Raw genomic sequence first — 14367 nt, 5'->3', positions numbered from 1 at the left:
GTTTTTTAGATTTTGTTTTTTGGGGTTTTACAACACGTACAGGTGTTTATTATCTGTCGGGTCACAGGAACGTCTTTTAAACTTTTCTGTAATGCAGCGGTTTAGACGCAGCAGCTGTTCGCTCCATGTGACCCATTTTACTCACGAAGAACTCAAGCCAAGTGCAATAAAACATGTTCCTGCCTTTTCCCTTTTCAGACTACAATGGAAAAACAAAGTCGATCAGATGCAACAGCGAGGAAACAAAGCAACGTTTCTGATTGCAATTTGAAGCCTAATTATGAAATCAACAAGGTTTCGCCCTGATTTCACCTCCTGCTTCTCTGTTTTCATCATCGACTTGAGTGTGACATGAAATGAAGGCGAGCATGAAAAGAAGTAACAGAAGGCAGTGGGTCGATGTGCTGATACCATCACAGTCTGTCTACTTTGGCCTGCTGTGTGCATGTGTATGTGCGCGTGCGTGCATATATGTGTGTTTCAATCTTTCAGGATGTGCACGTGTGCATATGTGTGCACGCTTCGACTCAAGCTTGGCTCTGAAATCCACGTTCCCTGTCCAACAACTCCCACTTCCATATTGCTGCAGAATCAGAATCCAAGAATGAGACCCCCCCCCCCCACCCCCCCCACCCTCAGGCCCTGAAGTGGGCCTGCACCTCAGTGAGTTGAGCTGCAACTGGCCTAGAAGTGTTACCTGCCAGTTGGTAAAACAAGACCCCAACCCCTGTTACCTGGATTAATAACCTGACAGGAGGTGATTTACCATCGATGTTGCATCACCACTGCTGTAATTCCCTAATTCGGGGGAAGAAATACCAACAATAAACAACAACAATAAGCTGTAGTGACAAAAGGAACATAAACATAGATTAGTGGGGTATTACTTTTCAAAATCACAAAATCTTTCCCCCTCCATTCCGAGGACATTCAGCTCACCAGAGAGTGAACATGAGACACAGTTGAAACACAGATGCTCGGCTCTCTTTGATGGAGAGCTAACACTTTAATTACTGCTTCCCAACAGCATGTTCAAAATGGTGGTTTTCAGCTCCAGCTAAACAAATCAGATTCTATCCTCTGATCCAGGTCTTGTGTTAAAACTGTTTATTTCGGGCTCGGTTTTATTCTCCATTTATCAATTTAAGTGTCAAATTGTGAATTGGCCGAATGCTTCTTTAGAATCTCTCCCATTTACTCAAACCGTCTATATTGTTATAGGATTATGAGATGATTGTAATTGCATTGTTGTCTAATTCCAAGCTTTGCTGAAGCAGAAAAACGAAAATGTTCCAGTCCCAACACTTGGCTTGATGTGAAGTGCCTGCTTGGGAATACTTGAATCTCCCCGTGGCTGAGCGTGACACCGAAATAGTGAAATTGACTTTTTTAAAAGCAGCTTGTGTAAGCTTCTCTCTCGCAGTATCAGTCTTGAGTGAGCAGTGATAATTACCATCGGTGTCATGTTCCGCTGCGTCGGCCATGTGAGCTTATTGTTGTTGTCTTAGTACATTACTTCCTTATCTGTTTTTTTTTCTGTGTGATTCTACCTGTCGTCCAGAATGAGAAAATCCAAATGAAAGCATGACGCATATAACAAATCACTGGTAATCTTTCATTTGCACTGATTCCTTCACGATCATCTCGCTGCAAAATCCTCGGACACTCAGTTTGTTGTTAAATTAGCTCGATTCCTAAAAGAATCACGTTAATTCTCATTGTCTCTTCGATTTCCTGCGTTTACCAGCAGCTGTTTTTAAACCTCTCGTTCGGGGAGAGGGAAGCTACACAGCACCCCCACTCCGCCACCGCTTGCCTATTGGATTGTGATGTAAAGCCTGATGCATTGTGGGAGGTGATAATCTAATCCCCGAAGCTGGCGCTCCTGAGGGTGGGAGATCTCGCCATGTGATTGGAAAATTTATCTTAATAAAGTGACAGCTACATCATCAGCCCCACCCCCCAGAGCAACAGTGGTAAAGAACAACACACATGCAGATACACCCCGGCTCATGTGCACGGATACACACAAAGGAAGTAACACACATCTCACCTGTAACCTGTGATTTGTGTGCATCTCACATGGGTGATGTTAAAGCCTGCAGCCACGCTTGCACTTTCCTCTCGTGTATATTCATTCTGAGATTGCCACATTTTTTTTGCTACCCCCCCACCCCCCCCCCCCCATCAAGAAAATCCACCCAGCGTGAGCTTAATCCACAAAATACAAAAGATTACCATGCACATGGCTGGATATTACTGTCACAAGGGGATTTGGAACAGCAGATTAGATAATGCAGATACACATTGTGGGGAGCCTTTAACACAGAGGATTCACTCCATATTAAATTCATGTTAAATATCTTGTATTACTGTGATTCTCTCACCTCTAGTGGATATTTATAACCTGTGTAGTCACAGTATCTCCACACGTGCCTCACCTCCAACACAATGGAGGAACATTAATTAATTAATTGAACAATTAAATTAAATATTTATCCGTGAAGTCTCTGGATAGGAAGAATGTCCATGTTATGTCGAGGTGAGACAACCTGATTATAGCCCGACACATAAGAAGGTGGAGCGCTGTGTGGGTCCGGAGACGATCAATGAGCAGTGGGAACAGCAATCGATCGTTTCATTTCATGTTGTGTGTCAACATAGATGCCAGAAATACTAGATATAATACTAGAAAGACTTCTTCTTAAACCTTTATGAGAGATGTTGTCCCTGCTGGGACATTCACCCACAGGAGCTCAGCTTACTGTGCACTGCCGGAAGAGATGAAGCTGCACACAGACATGAACAGAACGAAGGGGAAGGGAAATGGTTTCGATGGTGGCACTGGGATTCTCACACGAGTCTCAGGTGTGACCTTGATGACAGAAGCGTAAAAGCAAAGAATCCTCTGCTGCTCATTTAATTACACTGCAGCTGTTTGGTCTCATACCTCTCTGTGCTTTACTTATCTCTGTGAAGGTGATAACGAATGTTTCCACATCCTGTTGTATAAAGATCGCTTTTCATTTAACCGTATCACTGCAAATAACGTTTCCTGTAGCTGCTTCACACTGAAGCCTCCCACTGGTTTGCCCTGGGGAGGAACTGGGATGTAAAGCAGCAGGGGAAAGTTTGTTTTGCATCAGGAGGGAAGTAAAACTACTCATATACCAAACAAGGCTCCTAGAAGTCCACACTGGTTTCTCAGATACATTGTGGTGGCTCATGTGTTAACTGCTTGAAATAGTGTTTGTTGAATGAACCCACCACTACATGTATATAGTGGAGTTCTGGGAGGTGGTCAGGGTGGACGCAGGTCACACGTCACTTCTCACTATCATCTGTTGTTTCAGGCTACAGATGCATTTAGGTTAAGGTTAGAGAAGATTGTGGCAGATTGTGTTTGCAGATGGTGCGTCGCCCACGTAGGCATATTCAGAGTCTTCTATTTATTACAATAATGTAAAAGGTCCCTCACATAGTGTGTTGTCCCATTGCGTGATTGTATATCCGTCTCTCTCTTTCTCACTTCATCTCACCCTCTCGGTCTCAAGAGGACATCGACCGATTTGTCTTCGTCTGTCAGGCCATCAGCAGAGCCGGCAGAAGTCCCGCTGCCTCAGTGGCACGGTGGACCGTCCAAATATCTATTTCCACACTCGGCAGGGAGGCAGAGCCCAAGACATAAACACAGCGGAGAACATTCAGATGGTCCTGAGGAATTTAGTGTTGCATGTTTTCTGTTTGATGGAGGAGAATATCACAGGTTCTATCCCACACCACAACAGCAACTGGTTGGAAACGCGTTATTCAAGGCTAGTAATTAATGTGAGCGTATAAAGACTATGTGCCTTTCAGACACATTACCACTCCATAGAAAAGTTGGGCAGTCAAATATCCCAATACAGGAAAAATCAGTCCCTCATCCCCAAGAAATGCTTCAAAACATGACAGAAGTTTTGTTCATCCTCACGCCACCTGATTCTTTTCCTCGGGATATGTTTTGGATTCTTGATTCTGTCTCCACGCGCTGCACATCAGGGCTGGACAAGACATCATGAAGTGCTTAAAAATGGATGTCAGGGTGGTCTGGCTCGCGGAGGCTGCCTGTCTGACACCTAGTCTGAGCTCAGTACTGCAACATGTCATCACTCCTTTGTTGTTGCATCGTTCCTGGAGTGGCTGCAGTCAGACGCATCCATATTGTATGTCTGTGGGGCTGAGCTGGAGATGAGACGCCACACCCCGACGAGCAGAACACCCTCCACCGGGAGAACAAGACTCCCTGCTGTGTGCGCTGCTCGTTCTTTCTTTAGTTTTCATGCTCGCGGTAGAAAAACGCCTTGAACAGTCTGTGTCACTGTGAAGCCCTCCAGTGCAGCGTCCCACCGACCAGAGGCTTTCATCCACAGGGCAGAATCAATGAGCCTCTGAAAACCCTGCAACCTGCCTCACACCCATCCCCCCTCACCCCCACACCCTTCGCCCAGCTATCACACCCCTGTAGGGAAGACATCCACGGCCCTGTCAGCTCACATTGGAGTCGGGATGTCTCGGGGACCAGCAGTGGAGGATTCAGGTCGTACTGGACGGCTCTCGGGTAGAAATGAGTTTCTAATCCTTGTGTCACTTCACTGCAGAGTGGGAGCATCCATTTCTCTGTGAATAAAGATAAAACAGTGCACCAGAGCACACTCGTATTTATTTGTGCCTTGACAGTGATCGGTAAGGCCTCTGTTATTTATTGTGTTTCTCCTCAGCGTCTCTACTTGATATTCTGAGGGTACTTTTCCTTGCCACAGCCTTAAGGACTGTTCTGGGGCCTTTATTACCCATGTGTTTTGCTCTTTCTTTCTTTTTTTCCTGTTTTAACGCGCATTATGAAAATGAAGAAAAAACATTGTCCCTTATTTTGGCAAGGAAGATCATTTCTCTGGATTTCATGCACATTCATCACACATCACATTTCCATTTGTTTTCAATCCACTACATAGACATTGATTCCAAATAGAACAAGAAAAACACTTGCCAGGCGTCCCCACTGTCAAAATATCATCAATAATTACTTGTGCCACCACCGGGAGAAAAGAAACACACAGTTCTCTGTGACTAACATCTTCATCGTTGCTCCTGAGGGCGGTGAAGACATCATCTTCTTCAAACATGTTGAGTACGATTACACAACTTGAGAGACTCCCAGGTTCTCTAACTGGAAACCAGTGTTCAGTTTATATACATCCACTTTAGCTTCCACTTTAGCCTCTTGTTGCTAAGCTCCACACAGTCAGTCATTTCTATTCATTATCAGCTCATAAGGCAGTTATGAGCTAAAATCTAGAGAAAAATCTAAATTTAAGAATAACTAATGCTAGTTTATAGCACAACCATAAACAAATGTGAACTAATTAGGACAAAACTGCAGGAAAAATCAGATCATCTTGAGTTTCCAGACATCAATGTGACGAACCTCACTGTAGTTGTAATGTATATTTAAGTGATTTCTATCTTCATGATTAAATATTCCCAAAATAATCATAATACATTGTTTTGTTAGGTCCAAAAAACCTCAGGAGACTAAAGAAATTCATAGAACACATTTTCAAAACATTGCTTTGCTCAACCAACTGTTCAAAATCCCAAAAGGTTTTAGAGTTTACTAACAATGGTTTAAACTGAAAGTTCTAATTGAAAAGTGAGTTTTTTCAAATGCTGCTTTTCTTTCAAAGTTTGACTTCACTGCACCGAATCTCAATCATTTTCTGATTTCCCCTCACATTAGACATTATAAACAGTATCCAGTAACTTATTTCACATTAATAGGTGAAAACCACGTTGACCTTTCAATGATAAACAGCTGGATCCGTCTCCTGCATTGAGAAACATAGAGATATCTCTTTTTTCATTGGGAGCAGAGCTGGTTCACTCTCTCCGTCACATTAACTTAACAGTGAAGCAACTTCTCCAAACTTTCCTGGAGTGTATAAAGCATTTATTATTCAACCTTCACTGCAGCAGCTCCGGAGCCACAGATGTGTTTGGCCTGTGTACATCAGCAACGTGGTGTGAAGGTTAACCTGACCGCACAAGCTTTTCAAGATTCTAATTTCCCTTTGGCATGTGTGATGGGGAAGACCGGATTTTAACCACCAATCGCTCTACCCCCTCAGCCTCTGCCACCAACAACACTGTGCACCCCAGAGTACGAGGGGCTGTGGTCTCTGTGAGGTAGAGGACTCAGCCACGTGTTAGAAGACTGATGTTTTCTAGATAATTATGTTTGTTCTCATAAAAGTCAAGGTTACCTGCTCTGTTTGTTTTGGAAGGAAACCGGCTTCTCCCTCGCAGCATGGACGAGCAGCGATGTGTTGTTGTGTTAAACTTTTGCCACCAGGGCTTGTTTGCGTGTAGATTTAATTATCATGTGAGTCATTTATTAGTCACCTGAAGTCTTAAACACTTTCTTGTTGCTGTGGTGACAAACGGTGAAGCGGTGTAAAAAACTGCCGGTGTTTATGAGCCAACAGAGCAACACAAGTAATCTATTACAACAGAACATCGAGCTACTCTTCTTTCCTGATGCTCACTTTTGGCTTCTTGTCCTTTTCTTCTAGTGCATTTCCAGGTGCTTAGAAATGTAATGATGCTGCTTTCTTCTACTTGAATGTGCAGTTTTACTTTGGTCAACACGATTAATGCATTTTTTCAAAGAGACAATTGTTCATTTTCACAATGTCTGTCAAAAGCCGGCCTGATGCATCAGGTGCAGACAGGCTCATGCAAGCTCGGGTTGGGTATCCACACTCTATAGATCTAAAACAGTCAGGTTAGACAGGAGGAATCATTATTTCAACCAATAACTTAATGTACCTGCAGTATCGACCTTTGAATATTGTTTTAAAATTTCAGTTTTAAATTTAAACCTGACCTAACCCTAACCCTAACCCTAGACCTGAAAGATTCTATTCAAAGATTCAATTGATTCAGCAAAGGCCACAACTCCGTGACCGTAGCAAACAGCTGCTGCGGAGAGGAGTTGAAAATAAGAATGAAGAAGACTCTTTAGCATTGTGTGCCTGTGTGAACTGCCCTCCTCACAGTTTGGTTCTGGACGAGTAAAGAGTGATCAAAGAAAGTCCCCCGAGCCACGCGAGCACAATCGTGGTATTACAGCTAATGAAATTTAGATCGAGTGCGAGTGGAGAGCTTCAGTCAACGTGGCTTAGTGCCGCTCAGCCCAGGGCACCGATCACACAGAATGCAGGCCGGGGTTAACAATCATCCATGAATCCTAAGCTGCTCAAAGTATTCCTTCAGATGCTAAGTATTGGCCTCTGGTCCTTTTCGCTTTTTACTACGAGAACGTCTGATGCATAGTCCATCCGAAAGCCTGATGTCCATTTTTTATTTTTTGCTCCATTAGGAATACGATGTGTAAATGGCCACATTATCTGTCTGGGAACAGTGGTTATGGCAGCCTGTCCTCTATCAACACACTAACAATGGACAGTTGGCCCCGGCCCTCATACAAAGCAGATTTGTGTTGTAGCTCTTGGCAAACAAAACGCTGCGCTGAGTGTAATGTGAGTCAACACACTGAGTTCAATGTGGTAACGCTTACTCCTCCGAAAGGGGATGAAAACATACAGTTATCACATCGAAGCTCAGATGGTTAATTCTGTCTAAACTGTGAGGCTGCTGTGCACAGAGAGCCGAACGCTCAGGAAGTCTCTTTCCTTCCAGGCAGCAGGAACACAGACGTCTGCTTTGAATTCATCTATCGTCTGCTCATCTTCTTCTTAGGGTTGATGGAGCCAGTGGTCACCAGTTTGCCACTGTTGACTCACATTCACACCTACTGTCAATTAAGAGTCTCCAATCAACCTTAACCAATAAGCAAGTGACCCTGACTGCCCCCCCCCCCCCGCTTTGAAACCAAGAAGAGGTTGTGTAATCAAACCGGACATCTCCCAGTTTAACTGTGAAACCGATGGATCAATTTCCAGACGTGTTTGCTTGACATTTAAGACTCGTTCTCTTTCTCAATAAACAAGATTCACCAGAAGCGTTCTGCTGGTTTGCTCAGGCTTTTTATACGAACCTTTAAAATATAATAAAATCCCAATGTGAGGTTTGTCTGTCAGCAGCCGAATCCATGAAATGAATATAGTCAAGCGTAAAATCCTACCTCGGTAAAATCATCTTTCTAAACAGGGATTTAATCTGATAAGTTGACTGAACTCATTCTCATTTGCTGGAACTGTGTGGGAGAGCCAATCCCCAGAGAGCGCAGCCTTACACAATTTGTACATTAACTCAAAACCCTTCAGAAAAGACTCCTTCCTGACAGGATGGCAGTGAAGTGACGTACCGACAGCGGAGAGGATCCAGAGCTGACCCCTGACCCAGTCGAGAGCGGGGGAGCTGCTGTTCTCTGCGTCCGAGATGCTGCGGATTTGAGAAATGACAAACAAGCGCAAGCAGAAAGAGAGAGAGAGGGAGAGAGAGAGGGAGAGAGAGAGAGAGAGAGAGAGAGAGAGAGAGCGAGAGAGAGCGAGAGAGAGAGAGCGACAGTGTGACCCATTCATTAGTGGAGCTGACCCTGCAGGGACAACGAAGCTGTTCATTAAATAGACACTCAAGGCCCGGTCGGGGATCAGACTCTCACCACAGAAGGGAGGATATTACACTCCACATATATGGTTCAAAGCAGAGGTCCTCAGTAAGGGGCCAGGGGGATACCAGGGGCCCTGATGAGGGCTCCGTGGGGCCCGGAGTAAAACAAAGGATCATTTTATTGTGTTTGAAGTTAAGTTTGCTGGAAATGGCTGCAGAGGTTCTCCCTTCTTTTTTTCTTATCGAGGGACCTTAAGGTCTGGAAGTGACCGAGAGCTTGAAATCTGCACTAACTTGAAAAGGAAGAATTATCTTTCCATCACAGCAGCACGACAAGCCCTTCTCCGTTTGAAGGCTCCTTTCAAATGCATTCTTTCAATAATGAGCAACGACAGATCCGATGGGAGGATCCGTCCGGGGCCGAACCATCGGAGGAATCATTAGGAGCCAGTGACAAAGCTGAAAAAGAATCCGTGTGGGTGACTGAGCAGCTTCAGATGAAAAGCAGAGTCATGACACTAACAGGGAACATTCTGTGGACCAGATCGTCTGATTCGGGCTCAACCATCACGGACTCCTCTGTCCATGTACATCACGTCCTCTGGGTTAGGGTTAGGACGGAGGTGGCTCCTGAGTTGTGACACAGCTTTGATGTCCAGAGAGAGGAAAAGTCTTGGTAAAAGTCTGATTCCAGTTTGATCAGCTGTGGCTTGACAGTTGGGTTTTAAGATTTCATACATTCACCATCAGAACAGTCGTCTGACTAACTCCTTTATCTCCTATACACTGACCACAATCCTGTGTTGTCTCCACAGTGCAGCTCATCTTTCACTGAGCTGTGGTGACAGTGAATACATCACCAACACATCCACAGAGCTCACTACTCCAGACATGCATGGGTTTTTAAGTTATCTCCTGAACATGACGTTATAAACACCAGTTATGAGGCTTCAATGCTCCAGTACGTCACTTCACAAACCAGAAGGTGGCATCACAGTGGGGTGGACACATGGCAGGAAGTCAGAAGTAAAGTTATTATAGAATCAGAAATTAGATTTAGTACTTCAACGCAACTATGATCTTTCAATCAACCATAGACAAGTTTTTGTCTATTCTTAAACTTCACTGAACTCCAGCACCATAGGAGTCAAATCAGAAGTTTTTAGTTGTTTAATTTGTGTCTGTGCTCATCAGAGTTCCATTGTTTGTATAGTCTACACAATACACTTTTGTTTTCCTCTCTCTTCCGCCTCAGTAATTCAGTGACAAAGTGATGCTCGCTCGACCCGCTAACTTCTGATTGAGTCACACACAGCACTGTTTCCCCGTTGAACATGAACTCTCACAAGAAAGCAAAGTCTTCATAGGTTATCAGTACATTTATCAGCTATAATAATGAAGACACAGATAAAAAGGTATTTTTGTTTCCTGGATGATAAAACTAAATTTACATTTAGATTGCACAGGTCGAACTCTGTACATTCAATCTACAACTCGCTCCTGCAGGAACGGGGCACATGCTTGGAAATGTTGAGTTTGTGTTTGTGGATTTGTTTGTTCCTTTCTTTCAAGGTCTCATTCTGATTTGAACTTGGATAACAAAGTATAAATGTTTGTGTAAAGAATGGGATAAAACTCAAATATTGTTACCTTTACTGTGAAGGAGGTTATGTTTTTTCTTTGGTTGTCTGTTAGTTGGCAGAATTACACAAAAAACGATTTAATAGATCACAACGAAACTTGTTGGAATGATATGATATAGGTCGGGAAAGATTCCATTAAATAGGTGGGGATCCAAGGTTTCTTAAACATTTCAAGATAAGGTATTGAGCAATATTTTGATTGGTTTTTCAGATAATAATACTGGAAACCTGGCTTTATGTCTGTGATTGTGTGGAGGATCTAGTTAATTTGGATGTGGTTCTATAAGGGGACAGTTGAATCTTGGCTCGGGTTGTGCTCTCTGAACGAACCTCTAGTTTGATGAGGACTTGAGGTGTGTTGAATGAACTTCCTGGTCTACCTGAGCCGCCCTCGTCCTCACTGTCCACTCCAGTCGGCTCCGGGGGCCACAGGCTCCTCTACGATCAATACGGGGTTAATGGGAGGTGAAGTGTGAAGCAGCCCAATTAGTTTGATGCCTATTCCGCTGTCGTATCAATAGCCTTTAGATAACAGGGTGTGAGAGCAGCCACCTTTCCTTAAGTAGTGTTTTTCAACCTATTGACTGGGTCGGAGACAGTTTTCCTGGTGTCAGCTAAGTTTCATTTACTGGAAAAACACACAGCACTGAGCCCTGGCTTCCTTTCTTTATTCAGTACAGGCTGTGCAAAGTGAAGTGTTCAAGGAGCTGCACTGCCTCACCTGGTGTGGGTCTAGAGCAAATCAATAAAAGAAGTATTTAAAAAAACTGAAAGGGTTTGTTAATATTCACAAATGTTACACACTTTAAAAAGCTTCAATCTAACCTAAAACAAATAAACTGAATAAATCTGGTTATTAAAATCATTGTTATTTTCCTTGTTTCATTTTAATGTTCTACATTTAATTAAGTTGGTAGTTTTTTTTATGTAAAATCTGTAAATTGATTTAAATCTTACAGGCAGTTTTAACTTATGATTGAATGTGTTTAACTGCAACAATCTGCTCATATTGATAAAACTTCCCTGCAGTTGGTAAAAGAAGAACTGTTGATGCCAATAAAGTTTGGTAAATTGCTCGTGGCCCCAAACTGGTTTCCAGACATATTTCCTTTCTCACCCAGTGCTGCATTGTTGTTTATGCATTTCCTTATCATCCCCCCCCCCCCCCCCCCCCACGCACACTGTAGCAGTCAGACAGTTTTCACCGCGCACTCAGAATTGTGGAGTCTGACCCGAGTGTAGCACAAAGCAAGGTGACGGATTATTTTTATTGGCTGTGTCACATTTTCTGCACTTCTTGCCAACACGCTTTTCAAGGACCACATTAGAAGAGTCTGTGGATTTATTGTGTCCTCCTTGAAAAAGCATTTTGTGCTTTTTCCTCAGTTAACAACACGTTGAACTGTGTCTGCTTTTTTCTCCAGCGTCAGACATTTGAAGTGTTTGACTAATAGGCTCTTGTATAATAACGATTTTTTAATAAATTCTTGAGAATTTTCAAATGCCGTCATTGGTCTTCACTGATACTAATCACTGTAACTACAGAATGTTTGTTAATTTTACACTTCCAGTCAATTCAAAATTATATCATGTATAGATTTTAAACTGACCAACATGTCTGGATGTCTCTGGATGTCCCTGGATGTCTCTGGATGTCTCTGGATGTCCCTGGATGTCTCTGAATGTTGTTTCTCACGTTGGACCAGACGGTCTCTCTCGGACTTTCATCTGAAGCCAAAAGGTTTAATGTTTTCATTTGTTTCCCAGGTCCGTGGGGAAGGTGCATGGGCAGTGACTGTGGCCCAGGTGGCAGCCAAAGCCGGGCAGTGTGGTGCGCCCATGTGGACGGCTGGACGACGCTTCACACCAACTGTGACCAGGGCGAGCGTCCCTCCAACCAGAGGAACTGTTTCCGTGTGTGCGACTGGCACAAGGACCTCTATGACTGGAAACTAGGTGCCTGGAACGAGTGTGCACCAGTGTCGGCACGGACCTTTGGGGCCGCTCGGCCGTTCACGTGCAGTGGAGGTGAAGAGGGCATTCAGACGCGGGAGGTGAACTGTTTACTCAAGTTAGATGGCACTCCGGCTGAGGATTGCATCTGTGATTACTTTGAGCCCATGCCTCGCCTGGAACAGGCCTGTTTGATCCCTTGCCCCCAGGATTGTGTGGTTTCTGAGTATTCGCCATGGACGTCCTGCTCCAAAACGTGTGGAACAGGCCTCAGGAACCGGGTCCGCAGCGTCCTGGTCCCTCCACTTTTTGGAGGCTCTGTGTGCCCCAACCTAACTGAGTTCCAGTCCTGTAAACCGGGGCCTTGCACAGGTCCAGAGGGCATGTACAGCCTGAGGATCGGAGCCTGGAGCCCTTGTTCCCTCCCCCAGGCACGGACAGCACGACAAGCCAAGCGCAGGAAAGGTAAAGGCGAGGGGCTCAGGGACCGGCCGGGAGTCAAAGATCCCGAGACCAGGGAGCTTATCCAGAAGAAACGGACCAGGAACCGACTGAACCGCCAGGAGAGCCCGTTCTGGGACATCCAGGTGGGCTACCAGACCCGGGACGTGATCTGCATCCACAGGAACGGGAGCGCTGCCGGACGCAGGTGAGGGCGATATTCTTTATGTTAATGTGACCTTAAAGTCTTTTATTCCACAGCACTACTTTGCTGTGGAGCCCTTTAATTATCTGACAAGGACATGAATGGACGAGAGACCGATTCAAATTATATCTTAAAAACGGTTTCATTTGTAGTCAACTATCTTCTGCTGTATGTATTATTGATTAGTTAGTTTTTATATATTTTCTACCTGTTACTTGTCTGTATTACTGTCCATTCATATATTTGCAGAGTCATGTTTCCATGTAGCTGTGATGTCGAGGTGTCTCGTTTTCTAACATCTGAACAAGATGCCAAACTTGTCCTCTTCAAAGTTTCCCTTCCCCCTGTCAGGAGGCAACATGTTTATCTGCTGCGTCTTTGTCACTAACGTGCTGTCAGAGCGATGAAGCACAAACTACCACAGTGTGTTTCCAGACAACTTCCGAGGATGGAAGTGGAAAAAGAAACTCTTTTTTAATGACGTTGTCAATCTCAGCCACTTTACTGGATTTGACAAGTATTCTGGGTTTTGTCCTCTGGTTTGAGTGAATAAGGGAACAAATCAAAAGTCAAATTTAAAGTTGAACCTTCTAGGACATGAAAGACTTAGTTCATAACAAAACACATATTATCACATGAGGCTGTAGTTTCCTTCTAAGTTGCAAACAATTTAAAATAGAAGTGATGGATATTTCTAAACCCAAACTAAATATTTTCATGATTGTTTCTTAAAATTGAAAAGAAATATGCTAGTATGAGGGATTAAACAAGTCAGCAGCTTTGAGCAGTGTCATGAAATTCAAAGTTGGAACTCCATCAAACAAATAATAACTTGATTAGGTCGGTGAATTATCAATATCCAGAATACAGAAGATAGAAGTGCTTCCCTTTATAGAGCTGGTAAACCAAAGTGGGATCTAACTGCTCACCCTGACATTATTACTTCTGTGAGCTACACACACACACACACACACACACACACTGATAATGAGTTGGATCAAATGCCTCTAAATTCCCACTTATCTCACAGCAAAAAAAAAAATGCACATCAAACATTTACTCCCAGGAAATGAGCAGAGAGTAGAGCATCATGAGGAGTGGTACAGTGCACGTTTAAATGAGAATGTATTCTCCTCCAAACTTCTGTATGAGGTGCACACACTGCACAGTCTGATTGTTCCACTGCAAGTGTCAGGCTGGGCTGATTTTCTGAATTTATTATACTTAATAACTACATTTACATCGTGACTTGTGGCATGAGATAATTATCCAACGTCAGGAAGCCGAGTGCGGCTGCAGCCAAGAAGTGTTGAGAACAGGTAAATGCCTCCACTCCTGTTCAGCTCATGTCAAATCCCAAATCTTTTCGTCAAACACGTTTAATGACTGCAGACGTTTATTCTGTGATGATTGCAGCTTAGGTGATTTTGAGAAGACGTCAGAATCAGCAGGTTTTCTCAAAATGAAAGAAACCACCTCCCTTTTAAAGTTCTATCCAATTAAGTGTGATTG

The 14367-nt window shown here is 43.7% G+C and overlaps 1 protein-coding gene across 1 annotated transcript in view; it reads left to right on the top strand.

Annotated features, from left to right (window-relative positions):
* The window catches only part of thsd7ab (thrombospondin, type I, domain containing 7Ab), a gene marked incomplete in the record, with an annotated part of 110136 nt that overhangs the window by 27435 nt on the left and 68334 nt on the right, over positions 1 to 14367 (top strand). Inside the window, 1 exon segment of the mRNA XM_062400282.1 lies at positions 12024 to 12858. Within this exon segment, the coding sequence (XP_062256266.1) occupies positions 12024 to 12858 (835 nt within the window).

This window comes from Platichthys flesus, chromosome 11 (assembly GCF_949316205.1).
Source record: "Platichthys flesus chromosome 11, fPlaFle2.1, whole genome shotgun sequence".
Lineage (NCBI taxonomy): Eukaryota > Metazoa > Chordata > Actinopteri > Pleuronectiformes > Pleuronectidae > Platichthys > Platichthys flesus.
Note: the sequence above shows the minus strand (reverse complement) of the source record. Positions and strands in the feature narration are given on the sequence as shown.